The 15,073-nt window shown below is 36.5% G+C and overlaps 2 protein-coding genes across 3 annotated transcripts in view; both read left to right on the top strand.

Annotated features, from left to right (window-relative positions):
- The first annotated feature begins 2,131 nt into the window (after nt 1-2,131).
- Nucleotides 2,132-15,073, top strand: part of atp6v0a1b (ATPase H+ transporting V0 subunit a1b) — a 40,041-nt gene continuing 27,099 nt past the window's right edge. The window contains exons 1-11 of one of the 2 annotated variants that reach the window (XM_084102343.1): nt 2,132-2,208; nt 9,590-9,765; nt 9,872-9,950; nt 11,090-11,187; nt 11,279-11,407; nt 11,594-11,676; nt 13,576-13,702; nt 13,822-13,904; nt 13,982-14,075; nt 14,200-14,412; nt 14,797-14,947. In XM_084102343.1, the coding sequence (XP_083958469.1) occupies nt 9,649-9,765; nt 9,872-9,950; nt 11,090-11,187; nt 11,279-11,407; nt 11,594-11,676; nt 13,576-13,702; nt 13,822-13,904; nt 13,982-14,075; nt 14,200-14,412; nt 14,797-14,947 (1,174 nt within the window). In that variant the 5' untranslated portion in view covers nt 2,132-2,208; nt 9,590-9,648. The remainder of the gene's footprint in view (nt 2,209-9,589; nt 9,766-9,871; nt 9,951-11,089; nt 11,188-11,278; nt 11,408-11,593; nt 11,677-13,575; nt 13,703-13,821; nt 13,905-13,981; nt 14,076-14,199; nt 14,413-14,796; nt 14,948-15,073) is intronic. The other variant, XM_084102344.1, reaches the window with a different exon arrangement.
- On the top strand, nt 4,178-7,445 carry LOC311075479 (piggyBac transposable element-derived protein 4-like). The gene is made up of 2 exons (XM_084102926.1): nt 4,178-4,466; nt 5,383-7,445. The coding sequence occupies exons 1-2, from the start codon at nt 4,324-4,326 to the stop codon at nt 7,193-7,195; spliced, it is 1,956 nt and encodes a 651-aa protein (XP_083959052.1). The 5' UTR covers nt 4,178-4,323; the 3' UTR covers nt 7,196-7,445.

The following is a 15,073-nucleotide window of genomic DNA, read 5'->3' as shown; positions in this document are numbered from 1 at the left end:
CAGCTGAATGAGATGATGAAATCAAATTAGTAACTATGACAACAAACAAGGCAGGGAGAAATTTAGAGAGAACAATGTAATATTCAGTGAAGATTTATTGATGATAGCATTACTGTATTTCCTTTCCAGTGGAATGGAAAAATGGTTTTGTGGATTTGGAGTGTCTCCAAAAATGAGCTCAGTGAAACTTTAAACATCAGAGGCCCTGTTTACAACTGGTAGTAAGATGCGTTTTGAAGTATTAAAACGTATTAAAACGTTTTGAGCTTGTCCACTTTCTACCATTTCCAGAGTTAGTCGAAAACGCATTAGACCGGATTGCTTTCGTAGTGTAAACGCTCATGTAGTCGAATGTGTTCGAACAGCCACAGAAGACACATTATGTAAACATTATGGGAAGACTGGATTTTAAATTTGTTGGCTGAAGACCCAAGTTTGGTTTGAAGACGGAAAACGTACCAAGCACCAAGTATCAACTTCGTTGTGTGGTCTTGCGGCTGTCAGAGCAGAAACAAAAGCTGCTGCTCTCTGCATGATTTTCCGGAGTCTCCTTTAGCGTTCATATATTGCGCAAGCTTATTTTATCCATTAGATCGAAATATCTGGGAAAAAAACACAAATTTACCCGCCCATAGACCCTCCCCTCAAAGAAATCAGGACAGAAGTGGCTGAAAGTGGACAAAAGAGACTGATTAAAACACCAGGTGCAAACAGGAATGTGTTTCCCTCGTCCATTTGCAATCCGATCGACCAAAACGCATCTTAATACCAGGTGTAAACAGGGCCAGAGAAGGTATTCATTATCTTCAGAGCTTTGATTGTCCAGGTGCTAAATAAAATTCTAAAATATCAAAGCTTTGACATTATAAGTTAACAGGTGTACGTAATGAAATTCATAATACTTTTAAATGGCCTTATTTAGTTACCATGCCACGCAAAGGAAAGACTTGCAGCTTGCTTCAGCTGGTCAGTGTGAATTGTCAGGCGTTTGTATGTTTCTCACCTCTGGTTCTTCAGTAGTTTCTGACTCTAAATATATAGAGGTTCATTACAGAGTCTGTGCTACATTCTTCTGAGGTCTGCCCTCTCACCTTTCGCTGTTTCACACAAACCTGCATCATTCAGTCTTTATCAAATCTCACAGAGGAAAGGTCTGTTCCCGTAAACACTATATCATATGGCTAAATAATTAAATAGTCAGAGAGCTAACTATTGAACTTTTAGACACATATTGTCATAAGTGTCAAAAGGAGAATACTCAGAAATTCTATCTCTCTTTTGCTCCATGAAGCAGTATATGTAAAGAAAAGTATGAATTTTTTGGCTACAAAGCACCTTTAAATGTTAATATGAAACGAAAAAGAACCCGATTTTCTTATACATATTTCTGGTTACAGTACAACCATAATTTCTGGATGTGCATTAACCATCAGTATTGGTTATTCTAAATATAAAATACCTTTAATTATACTTTCCTTTTCAATTGTTCAAATTATGTATATTATTATATTATATTAATTTATATTTAGATTAATATTTAAATCACAAATATTACATTATAGTAGATGTTTTACCAATGGTCAACATTCTGTTTTGGAGGGCTCAATGATTATTATCCCTGTCTGCATTGTCATGACATGGAAAAAAAAAGCAGACTTCAGATACTGTATTTATGTGTGTGTCCCGTGATGAATGCGGATGCTAATGAATAGCTTTGCCCAGGTCGTAGATCTATCTAACAAATGTTGTATAGCCTACATATATTTTAAATGTTTATACATTTTGTCTTTTTTTATGGAATGTCATGTCAGATATCCAAAAGAAAACATATGCTAGTATAAAAATCTTTGTCTTTCTAAGATATCAAATCATGTTCCCTAAATAATTTCAGTAATGGTGATTCATCTTATACACTTAACCTCTTATTTTATCAATACAATGTACTACAGAAGGCTATACCAACTCTTATTCCCAAGGGTTGGTTTTAATAGCAGAAGCACACGTTAATAAGAACAACCAACATTTAAAATATAATAATAATAAACCAATGTATAAACATTGTTCATAACCAAAAGGGACAATACATAAATGTACACAGAAAAGGAAATCACGTGACCCTGACAGCAGCAGCAGGCGTGACGTCACGTAGCACGTCTGATCATCATCGCAGACGCAGAGGTGAAGTGATCTCTGAAGACATCGAGGACGGTGAGAGCGTTTATCTTTTACATATTTGTGATTTTTTTTTTCCTCTACACACTTTTAACACTTCCACTATATGTATATAAGACATAAAAGCCATTTAATTTGTGGTCGCTGGAATGAGAAGGTGATGCTTGAATCTAATCTGTCTGTCAAAGCATTGGTAAATATATTAATATTTGCTCTGATTGTGATTATGGTTACACTGTTATGTTATATTCGTGTGAAAGAATACATAGATAACAGCATTTAGTTATTATAGTGAATTGTAAAATCTGCGTTCCAGAGCATATTAACTTACTGTTTAATTCTTGCGTTCATTTGTACAATTAGGAATTAATGTTTTACTTAATTTTGCTGAAAATGCGACTACATGAGTGTTATTTCTCTAACTGGTCTATTTAAATAATACATTTTGGGATGATGGCAAAATTATTCACTGTAGCCTTATTAAACAAAAATGAACATCTTACAAATGAAGCATGTATTAGACATTTCACAAGTGCCGGAATCTGTTAGTATATTATATGATGTGACAAAACTCTGATAAAAATGAGTGTTAGCAATAGATAGAGGAGCGCGTAATGGCGTCCTTCAGAGCTGAAGGACAGTGCGGTAGAGATGTGAGAGATGTTGAGGCATCAGCCAATCAGCTCGCAGAGATGCGAGCGTTGTTGAGGCTCTTAGCCAATCACCTCTTAGAGATGCGAGGGGTGTTGAGTTCATCAGCCATTCAGAAAGGATGCTGAGCTTTCAGCCAATCGGCTCTTTGAGATGCGAGAGATGCTGTGCCCAGCCCAGAGTTTCTCTTACGAGAAGAGAAGCAGCCTCGGTTTTTGAATCATTCGAGAAAGTGTAATGGTCATTACTTTCATTGCTTTATTTCAGTCCGCTAAACAATTTGTGGATATCAAAATAAATGTCAAATGTTCAGTTAATTTTGTGAAAGCCTGCATTTGAATCTATTAAGGTAGAATTATAATAAAATTGAATTTAAATAATTCATATAATTAATTCATTATAACTGCCAATGACTGGTCAAAAGTTTGGAATAATTAATTTGGATTTTTTAAAATGTTTTTGAAAGAAGTCTCTTATGCTCTCCATTGCTGCAGTTATAAAATTAATTCATTTATTCAGCATTAAATTGTTCAAAAGTGATAATAAAGACATTTATAATGCTACAAAAGATTATTTATTTATTAACCACTCTAACTCTGCGGCCAACCGCGGACCCACCGGTGGGTCCAAAATTGCATCATCATAATCATTTTAAAAAATCTCTAAGTTGTGCATCACAAACATAAATATATATGGTATTGTTTGAAAGCTTAGAACCTCAGCTTTCAGGAAATCCCCATCACTTTTGCATTTATGTTACATAGAAGAAGATAATAAGGTCTAAATTCGACCCCCCCGCAACGACCCCCCCTTGAAAAAATGGTATGAGCGATATTAAATTTAATATTTCTATCACATAAACTCACCAATAATAGACAAGTCATATATCAAATGAAAGCTCTCACTCTCAAGAATATCACTGTGTAGTTTATTTCATCGATCCAACAATTTACAGTAACATTATTATCAAAAGATTCACAAAAACTGAATCGATTCTTTTGAACAAGTAAACACATGAGTCATTTTCCTGCTCGGATCACTTACTCCGTGTGGAGTTACTAGCCACAAACGCTATATCAGCTCGTTCCTTAGGTTGTTTTCTTCAAAATGAGAGTATTTTCACATGTCTGTGAGCATGCATGGCCAACTGACACTGTAATATGTCACCGATGTCCAGATCAAAACATGCGATGCAGATAAATCCTTTTAGTGGATCGTCTCTATCAGGCGCGATGTCTGATGACGTCATCACGTATTGCGTCATACGTCAAAAAAGGTGAGCTTTTTAGTGACCGATAGACATGTCGATCATGATTGTAGACCAATCAGAGCCCGAGATCTCCCTTTGCAAAGTTTAGGAGGCGGGTCGTCTTTATGAATTTCCAGCGGCTGACAGCAATCAGAGCAGATGAGTTTGGCGTGGTTAGTGACAGGTTGGATATTGGTTTTTCGAGTTATTGCGTGCTTTTTAGGACTGATTGGAGTGTTTGTTTTTGAACAATGGCTTCAAGAAAGTTTTTTGTCGGTGTGGAGGCTGTTTTGGCAGAGCTTGATCGAGAGAGTGATACTGAAACTTGCAGTGATGGAAGTTTTGACTCCGTTAGACAAGCAGCCTACAATGCGGGCGAAGATCCTGAATTTGAGTAAGTACCCATTTCGAACTTATAAACGTTGTATTTGTGTATTTCATGAACAAATGCATGCAACAATACAAAATATGCATGCAACAGTATAAAATATGTATGCAACAGACATCGAGAAATATTATAACCCATGCACGCGATGATTCAGAATCGCATGGGTGGTTTAGTTAGCAAGCACATGCAGATTTTTTTTTAGTGTGTCGCGTGTTTGTGCATGAGTATTTGAGAATTTTTCACCTAAAAACATATGCATGCATTGCGTAAGTACCCATTTCGAACTTCTAAACATTGTATTTGTGTATTTCATGAACAAATGCATGCAACAATACAAAATATGCATGCAAAAGATATCGAGAAATATTATAACCCATGCACGCGCTAATTCAGAATAGCATGGGTGGTTTTGCTAACTAAGCACGTGCGGATTTTTTTGTGTGTGTCGCATACATGTTTGTGCATGAGTATTTGAGCATTTTTTTCACCTAAAAACATATGCATGCAATGATAAAATAAGCTTGGGAGCTTTTGCAAGCATTTTGTGCTTTTTTGCAGTTGCACCCACATGTGCTAAAATAATTTGACATGCATATTTTTAGTTTTGCACGCGTTTGTTCATCACTTGCATTGATGCATGTGTGTATGTCAAAAGCAAATACTCCCAAGCTTATTTGAACTATGGCATGCATATGTGCAGCTTTTTTTATTTACATTTTTTTTGTAATCTATACATAAAATGCGTTCTACATGTTTCTGTTGCATTCATATTTGAATGCACATTTATTTGTGTATCTTATGTGGATATGCAAGTTATATTCTTGTATCTGTCATGTGCATATGTGAATTATTTTTGTGCATGTAATATCAGCATGCATTTCTAAATAGCAATGCGGATTTATAAATGTATTTTGTTTTGCAGTCTGGACAGTGAGGAAGAGTGGCAGCCAGATTTGCCATGCACCAGCAGCAAGGAGGTTGTTTCCCGACCTCATACCTCCAAGACGCCCACATCCTCTGTTGGTGATTCTGTGAGGCCACAAAGAGCTGGAACTGCCAGCAAGCAAACCAGAGGGAGGTCTCATGTACAGGGGACAAAAAGGTCAGCAAGTGCGATGTCTGAGGATGATGGCACAGAAAGGTGGAATGACTGCAGTGTGGAGGATGAGGTTCCAGCGCTGCCAAATTTCCTCCCAAAAAGAAACCCAGGAGCGCAGCTTGTAATGGACAGGATCTATTCCCCTCTGCAGCTCTTTCAGCTCTTCTTTACAGGCTCTGTGGTGGAAACCATTGTGAAGAACACCAACACCTTTGCACAAATGCGGGCGGAGGCTGGAAAACGTTTCCTTTGGTTGCCTTTGAATGCACACGAACTGTATCAGTACATCGCACTTGTCATCTACATGGGGCTCCTCGGTGCAAAAAACATCGTTGATTACTGGTCTGGTAAAGAAATTTATCGCCTACCATTCCCAAAATCGGTCATGTCAAGGTCCAGATTTCAGGCCATTTCTTGGAACCTGCATCTTAGCAATCCTGAGGATGATCGAGACAACTCAAGAAAAGTGGGAACTGAAGCCTACGACAGACTTCACAAGATCAAGCCCCTGTACAATGACATCGTCTTGGCATGCAAAACCTATTTCCATCCAGACAGACAGCTAGCAGTGGATGAGAGGATGGTGGCTTCAAGGGCGCGAATCGGCATCAAGCAGTACATGAAAGACAAGCCGACCAAGTGGGGCTACAAACTCTTCGTGCTGGCTGATTCTGCCTGTGGTTACACATGGAACTTCTTCGTTTATGAAGGCAAATCTTCCCTGGCCACTGGAAAAGGGCTCAGTTATGATTCTGTAATGCAGCTTCTGGATCTGTCACTTCTCGGCAAAGGCTACCAGCTTTTTATGGACAATTTCTATACGAGCCCATGCCTTTTTACGGACTTGCTTGCCAAGAAGACTCTGGCGTGTGGCACTATACGGACCAACCGGCGGGGCTTCCCCAAAACCAAGGCGAATGACATCAGCCGCAGAGCCCAAAGGGGAACCATTCGATGGCTTCGAGACGGGAAGCTTCTCTTTGTAAAGTGGATGGACACAAGAGAGGTGACTATGTGTTCAACAATGCACAAGGCATATGATGGTGATGAGGTCCTCAGGCGTGTCAAGAGTCCCGAAGGTGTATGGGAAAGGCACAGTGTCCCGATTCCAGCAGCAGTGAAGGACTACAATAAACACATGGGAGGTGTGGATCTGTCGGATGCCCTCATCGGGTACTATAATGTCCTGCACAAAACGAAGAAATGGTACAAGACTTTTTTTTTCCATTTTGTCGACATTGCAGTAGTAAACTGTTTCATTCTGCACCAGCACCACTGCAAATCCCAGAACAAAAGTCCACTCAGCCAGAAGGAATTTAGGGAGAGGCTTGTGTCTGAGCTGGCTACACAATCCAGCACCTCAGATGCCCCGGAGCCGTCCACATCGCATGCCCCGGAGCCGTCCACATCGCATGCCCCGGAGCCGTCCACATCTGCCGCAGCAGGTGAGCAATGTTGTCCGGAGTACTTTGGGTCAGATGCCGCAAGTGGGAGGAGAATTTGTGCTTTGTGCAAACTTTCAGGCCTCAAAGTAAAGACTCCATTGTACTGTACAAAGTGCAATGTACCATTGTGCTTGGTGCCATCTAGAAACTGTTTTAGAAAATGGCACACTGATGGACACTCGTCTGGATAATGTGCAGTTCCGTCAACTATTGCAATATTTCAACGTTTGCAAAAAACAAAAACTTGTGTCCTTTTTTCTTTTTCTTCTATAGTAACTTGTTGACTCTTTATAGTTACTATGTGCTGTATATAGTTATTTTATATCTTAGATTAGTATATTGTGTTTTTGCACTGTTTTTTGCACATTTTTCTCTAAAACATTTAATTTATTTTCTTGGAGTTTATTATCTTTATGTATAATAAAATACAAGAACTGCTACTTTCTGCTACTTTTCATTATTTTGTTAATATATTACATGACATGGGTTAAGTTAGGTGATAAAGTGTTTATTCTCTTGTCAAATGTAACATGGTAAAAATAGTATTTTACAGGTAATAAGCCTGTTTTTGCACTTTGAATAATTTGGGTTTATGGAGTAAACGTGGAGACTTCAGAGAAGACATTGCCTTTCTTCAATTAAAGCTAAATAACTTTTGTTAAGAAGATGATAGAAAGATCATTCTTTTTTTGTCTATTCACTGCCACCTAGATGATTCAAAAGAAACCTTCCGCAGGGAAATACACCAAACGGGTCCTAAATTACAGACTCTCAAATAAAAACTTTTTTTTAAAAATTAATCAATATCTGACTTTTCATCCTTGTTTATCATAGAATTGTGAATAAATACAATAAAATATATGACATTATCCACCACTGGGTTAAAATGTAGAGTGTTTTCTGTAAAATGAGACCATTTTTATCCATTTACTCCAATGTATGTGGGTAGGACGCTCTTTTAAATTCAGGTATTCCCAATTCTTTTAACAATCAAAAATGGAGACTGTAAATGTAGACTTGGAGACGCTAGTGACTCCTTTCAGTTAAATCTCAATAACTTTTGTTAAGAAGGGGATAGAAAGATCATTCTTTTTTTGTCTATTCACTGCCACCTAGATGATTCAAAAGAAACCTTCCGCAGGGAAATACACCAAACGGGTCCTAAATTACAGACTCTCAAATAAAAACTTTTTTTTAAAAATTAATCAATATCTGACTTTTCATCCTTGTTTATCATAGAATTGTGAATAAATACAATAAAATATATGACATTATCCACCACTGGGTTAAAATGTAGAGTGTTTTCTGTAAAATGAGACCATTTTTATCCATTTACTCCAATGTATGTGGGTAGGACGCTCTTTTAAATTCAGGTATTCACAATTCTTTTAGCAATCAAAAATGGAGACTGTAAATGTAGACTTGGAGACGCTAGTGACTCCTTTCAGTTAAATCTCAATAACTTTTGTTAAGAAGGGGATAGAAAGATCATTCTTTTTTTGTCTATTCACTGCCACCTAGATGATTCAAAAGAAACCTTCTGCAGGGAAATACACCAAACAGGTCCTAAATTACAGACTCAAATAAAAACTTTTTTTTTTAAATTAATCAAAATCTGACTTTTTATCCTTGTTTATCATAAAATTTTTAATAAATACAATAAATATATATGCAATATTCCACCACTGTGTTAAAATTTAGAGTGTTTCCTGTAAAATGAGACCATTTTTTTCCATTTACTCCAATGTATGTGGGTAGGACGCTCTTTTAAATTCAGGTATGCTCTTTTGTTTCAGAAATAAAAAATGTACACCGTAAAAGTAGACTTGGAGACACCAGTGACTCCTTTCAGATAAATCTCAATAACTTTTTTTTAGAAGGTGATATCAAGAAAAATCTTTTTTCCCCTGTTTACTGCCACCTAGTGGAATCAAAAGAAACTTTTTAAAGGGACATAGAAAAAAAAGGTCAAAAATTTTTTTTTATATATATAAAATATTAATTAAAAACAGTATCAAAAAATGACTTTTTATATGTGTTTATCATACAATTGTGAATTTATACAATATAATATATGCAATATTCCACCACTGTGTTAAAATTCAGAGTGTTTTCTGTAAAATGAGACCATTTTTATCTATTTACTCCAATGTATGTGGGAAGGACACTCTTTTAAATTCAGATATGCCAAATCCTCTAAAAAATTCAAAATATGCTGCAGAGTTTAAGTGGTTAAATAAGTGCTGGTCATGGAGCTTTATTCATGAATATTGGGGGGAAATGTATCACGATTTCCACAAAAATGTTAAATTTGATAATAATAAGAATCATTATTAAACATTAGGCACCAATATTAATTGATCATATAAAAAAGAAAAATCTTTAGCACCAAATCAGAATATTAAAATGATTTCTGAAGGATCATGTGACACTGAAGACTGGAGTAATGATGTCTATCTATCTATCTATCTATCTATCTATCTATCTATCTATCTATCTATCTATCTATCTATCTATCTATCTATCTATCATTGCTTTCTGTATGTCTGTGTCATTCATAAAATGTCCTCCTGTTCTCCTGACAGGAAGTATCCAGTGGGATTGATTTCTGATCCGTGTGTGAGTTCCTGTGGTCTACAGCATCATGGGGGAGTTGTTCCGCAGTGAGGAGATGACTCTGGCCCAGCTCTTCCTCCAGTCTGAAGCGGCCTATTGCTGTGTCAGTGAACTGGGAGAGCTGGGAATGGTCCAGTTCAGAGATGTGAGTAGAGACAGTTTGCTTTCTCTCTCTCTTTCTGCTCTCTCCTCTGTCATATTTTGTCCTCTATCATATCTGTTGATAATGAGTGCAAACCTCTTTCTTTCAGCTCAACCCTGATGTGAACGTGTTTCAGAGGAAGTTTGTGAATGAAGTGAGACGTTGTGAGGAGATGGACAGGAAGCTCAGTGAGTGGATCAACACATGGACACTGTATACACCTAGACTAGTAACGGTCCAGAGTCCTCAGAATGTTTAATAGCTGCAGAGCGTTTCTGATTGGCTAAAATGGTGGACAAAGTCAGGTGTGACAGAAAGAACACATATTCCTTTATGTGTACTACGCTAAACCATCACTAACAGAACCTTTAAGATAAATACCAAAATATAAAAAAATGGTAGAAAAAATTAACATATCAAATTATAAATGTTTAGTTAAACGCTGTTACATTATATGATATGGGGCTAAAAGGCACACACTGTGCTTTTCACTCAATCTCATAGTGTATGACTGCAGAAAAAATATTTATATCTTTTTATTGAACATTGATGGAGAATTTAAAGGGGAAGAAATCTTAAAAGTTGTTTTGTGTAAAAATCATATAAATGTATGAAATGGTGAGGGGGGCCTTATACCATTCTCGTCATCTCATACATTTATGTTACAATTTGGTAAAAGCACCGCAGTATTGATACAAATACTTTAGCTAAAGTAATATGTTTTGCGTAATATCTAAAATACAGTCACTTCAGCAAAGTTTTTACCATATTCTGTTTATTTTGATAAATACTTTTTATTTTATTTACTTTATTCAAATAAATAATTTTATTTAAAATATTAAAAAATATATTCATAAAGATTCTTGCACTGCTTTAAAAATGAATTATAAACAAAAATGAAAAACAAAATGTACTGTATGTGGTTATTTTAATGATTATCATTTGCTACATAAATCTAAAGAAAAAAAACACTAAATAGTAGATCATGTCCAAAATTTCCACATAGTGCAACGTGGATGAAAGTGGAAAGTGGTGCAATGATTTTTTTATTCCATCTAGTGGATTATATTAGAGGAAAATAAAATAAAACCTGCCCTTTAACTCTGCACACTTTAACTTTTAGCTCTGTTTTACCCTACTTTGTATACAATTTTTTCGGTGGGGAAGGGGTCAGCCATAAACGCTGCTGCTTAAGGCCTAGATTGCTTATGGCAAGATCCACCACTAAACAAGACAAAAAAATTCACCCTTCACCCTCTGAAAAATAGTAAAAGAGAAGGAATTATTAAATATTATTATACATCACTGCTGGTGTCATGTTCTGCAGGGTTTGTTGAGAAGGAGATTAAGAAAGCCAACATTCCAACTATGGACACTGGTGAGAATCCTGAAGTTCCATTCCCACGAGACATGATTGACCTTGAGGTAATTTTACTCTTGGTTATGTTAGACTTTGGGTATATATTAATATTAATATTTTCGATTGATGTTTTTAACTTATATTTTTGATCGCCAGGCAACCTTTGAGAAGCTGGAGAATGAGCTGAAGGAGATCAACACTAATCAAGAGGCCCTGAAGAAGAACTTTCTAGAACTGACCGAACTCAAGCATATCCTCAGACGTACCCAGCAGTTTTTTGATGAGGTAAGCCTGTCCTCTCTGGCAATGTGAAAGCAATCCACTGAGAGTAACTAAAAAAACTCAAGACCCTTTGAGGTGTTAGTCAACCCTTTGTTCCACTACAGTGGAAAGGTCTTTCAAATCCACTTTAAAATTTTACATCTAAACCACCTCTGATCCTAACATATAATTCTGCCGGACTCTTTTTAGATGGAGGATCCTAATCTGTTGGAAGAATCGTCATCTCTGCTGGACCCCAGTGAGGCTGGCCGAGGTGCCCCACTGCGACTGGGGTGAGTTCTAGTGCAATTCACAATTCTTGATATCAATTTTGATACCATTGCAACAACTTATATTTTAATAACAAAACAAAAAAATGCATACAAGTAAGCAGGGATGCGCCATTTCGGTCCTTGGAGTGCCACTGTCCAACCCTAATCAAACACACCTGAACAAGCTAAACAAGGTCTTCAGGGTTACTAGAAAGTTACAGGCAGTTGAGTTTTTATCAGGGTTGGTTGAGCTAAACTCTGCAGGACCTCTAGAACGAAATAGCCCATCCCTGATATTAAGTATATAAGTTTTATTACAATATAATTATTGTATATAATAATACATTATTATTAAATTAAGCCAATAACATAATAAACGACATATGTGGTAAAGGCAGGTGGAAATACAATAGCTTACAAGACTCGCTCGTCAACTGCCTGAAAAAATGTGTCTTCTATGTATCATGTTATGTTATGTGGACTTTAATTTGAGATACTCTGTGCTGTTTCCGTTTGTCGCTGACTGCGTCTCAATCAGCTCCCTAGTTCAGTAGTCAGGGCACTGATCAGGGAGTCACAAAAATGTACCAGTGCACTGAAACGTTCGCTCACTAAAAAGTCCCACAATGCAATGTGAAAACCAGTGAGCATTGATAGTCACTATGTTTCCTTAACGGAATTTCTGATGCGCGAAACATAAATCACGTCAACCCACTCCCTACACATAATGACACACGATAGATGTTTTTTTAATTATAAAAAATTGAATTATATTTCAGAATAAAGATACACCACTAGACAGTTAACGAACAAAATCTAGCTAACATTTATAATGCATTTATGGGTAAAATGTTGCATGTATATGTAACTAGAAAATTATGTATCATAATGTACTTTAAATAACATTAAAAAGTAATATCAGAAATATATCAGTTCTGCTGTTGTTCATAAAAACCAGTTGTGATGTTGTACAATGAGGATGTTGTCATGTCGCCGGAAGCTTGGGAATTGATTGAGAGAGACGAACCCCCTGTTTCTCCTAGTTTCTGTTTCCTAGGTTATTGATTATGTCCCTTAGTTTCTATGGTTACCTATGATTTGCACCTGTGTCTCGTTTAGTTTCTTTTGTTTGTTCCCTGTATAGCTAGCCCTTAGTTTGCACTCTGAGTTTGTTGGTTATCATCTGTTTAATGTGGTTGTTTTCTATGATTATCTTTACTCCTGCATGCTCCTACTGTAGTTGTGTTGTTGAGAAATATTGTTCTGATTTTTGATTCTCCTTTGTCATGCGATCTTTACAACAGCCACCCTAGTGTGACAATTTAGATGTTTTCTGGAATTTCATCATTCCATTCATCATTCAATTATTAATTATTTTTTTGACAGCACCAGCTCTCTAGAAAAAATGATATTTTTATTTTTATATATTAATAATATTTAGTGTTTTACTATTTATAATAGAATTTGAGAATTTTGGGGGTGAGATTATCAGTGAATAATTTAATTTTCTTTCTGTTCACTGTTTTCTGTTGCTGTTTAAGAATTTGGTCACTGCAGAGTTCATAAGAATTAACTTTTATTGTTTGGAATTAAGATTTAATTTTTTAGAACATATTTAAAAAAAAATGATGATAGTGGGTTTAGGATTTAAAAAAGTGATTTTCACTGGAATTACTGTAAAAGAAAAAAATGGAATTGGTGCATAAGCTACCTACTGATGTAAGTACTCTTGTACAGTTGTGGGCAAGCCTTTTTGTTTATCAGAGCTTTTATCTATTCAAAGAGATCACAATATGCGCACAATATGTGTCTTTCGTAATGTATTATTAGAAGAGAATTCAGAATCAGAGTTTTCTTAAACAGATTTGCATTGATTTTAGTAAGTACTCTGTTGATAATACAGGTTTGTTTACCCTGTAGGTTTGTGGCTGGGGTTATAAACCGTGAGAGAATCCCCACGTTTGAAAGGATGCTGTGGAGAGTCTGCCGTGGAAATGTCTTTTTACGTCAGGCAGAGATTGAGGACCCTCTTGAGGACCCCACAACAGTCAGTCTCTATTCTTATTCTGAATTATTTAGTGATTAAGTCAGTTGGGATGTCTGAATTTGACATTTTATTTACAAGTGTGATAAAATATTGATCAAATGGGTCTTTGTTTGTCACAGGGTGATCAGGTGCACAAATCCGTGTTTATCATCTTCTTCCAAGGAGACCAGCTGAAGAACAGAGTGAAGAAGATCTGTGAAGGGTATGTAGCAGGGTCTTTTCTGAATTATTCTTATCATTTTATCCAATGGTAATCAAACATTTTAAACTGGTCGCCAGGTTCCGTGCATCTCTGTACCCGTGCCCTGAAACCCCTCAGGAGAGGAAAGAAATGGCAGCGGGTGTCAACACCCGCATTGATGACCTCCAGATGGTATGCCACAGTCCAACTGTGGTTCTCTTTGTCTCAACTCAATTTTGTTGATTACCTTTAAATTCATGCAAAAATAGCATTAAATGCCCTAATCATACAGTGTTTGCTGTGTTCAATCATATAGGTACTGAATCAAACAGAAGACCACCGGCAGAGGGTTTTGCAGGCCGCTGCGAAAACCATACGTGTGTGGTTCATCAAAGTGAGGAAGATGAAGGCCATTTATCACACTTTGAACCTCTGTAATATCGATGTTACTCAGAAATGTTTGATCGCTGAGGTCTGGTGCCCCGTTTCTGACCTCGATTCCATTCAATTCGCTCTGCGGAGGGGAACGGTGAGTATTATTCATTCATGATGATTTCGACCACTGAGATATGATTTATTTTAGTCGTTCAATCCACAAATGAAAGCAAGAAAACAATATGCTTTGCATATTCACTTCAAGTCAAAAGCTCGGACAGCATACATACTTTTCTTATGATATTAAAAACCTGTAAATCTACAGGCTTATGCTAAAACAAGTCATGATCATGACACTCATGAAGTTGATTGTATTTCCATTTGTGTTATTTCATAGTTTACATCACTTTTTTACTATTATACTTAAATGTGAAAATATTGCTAATACAGAATGAGTTGATGTTATTGGCAGTGTACAATGAAAAGGTAATACCTCAGTAATAAAACTGTCAATTTAATCACAATTTTATTCATGTAGGAACGGAGTGGCTCCACAGTTCCCTCCATCTTAAACCGAATGCAGACCAAACAGACTCCACCAACTTTCAACAAGACCAACAAGTTCACCTCAGGGTTCCAAAACATTGTGGATGCTTACGGCATCGGAACCTACCGAGAGATCAACCCAGGTAATTCTTATGCATTTATGAAAAAAAATATTTTGTATTATATTATGTAAATAACCATAGCTTTACCATTTAGTTAAGCAATCTGCAGTCCAATTTTTCTCAATCAATAAATTATAGGGTTTTTTT

This window comes from Abramis brama (genome assembly GCF_963993115.1).
Source record: "Abramis brama genome assembly, chromosome: 24".
NCBI lineage: Eukaryota > Metazoa > Chordata > Actinopteri > Cypriniformes > Leuciscidae > Abramis > Abramis brama.
The sequence above is the reverse complement of the archived record's forward strand: the minus strand, read 5'-3'. Positions and strand labels throughout refer to the sequence as shown.

Bases quoted from the DNA above. Each gene is read 5' to 3' on its own strand.
- LOC311075479 (XM_084102926.1), top strand. From the start codon at position 4,324: ATGGCTTCAAGAAAGTTTTTTGTCGGTGTGGAGGCTGTTTTGGCAGAG. The intron at 4,467-5,382 runs GTAAGTACCCAT...TTTGTTTTGCAG, and splicing joins GGCGAAGATCCTGAATTTGA to TCTGGACAGTGAGGAAGAGT.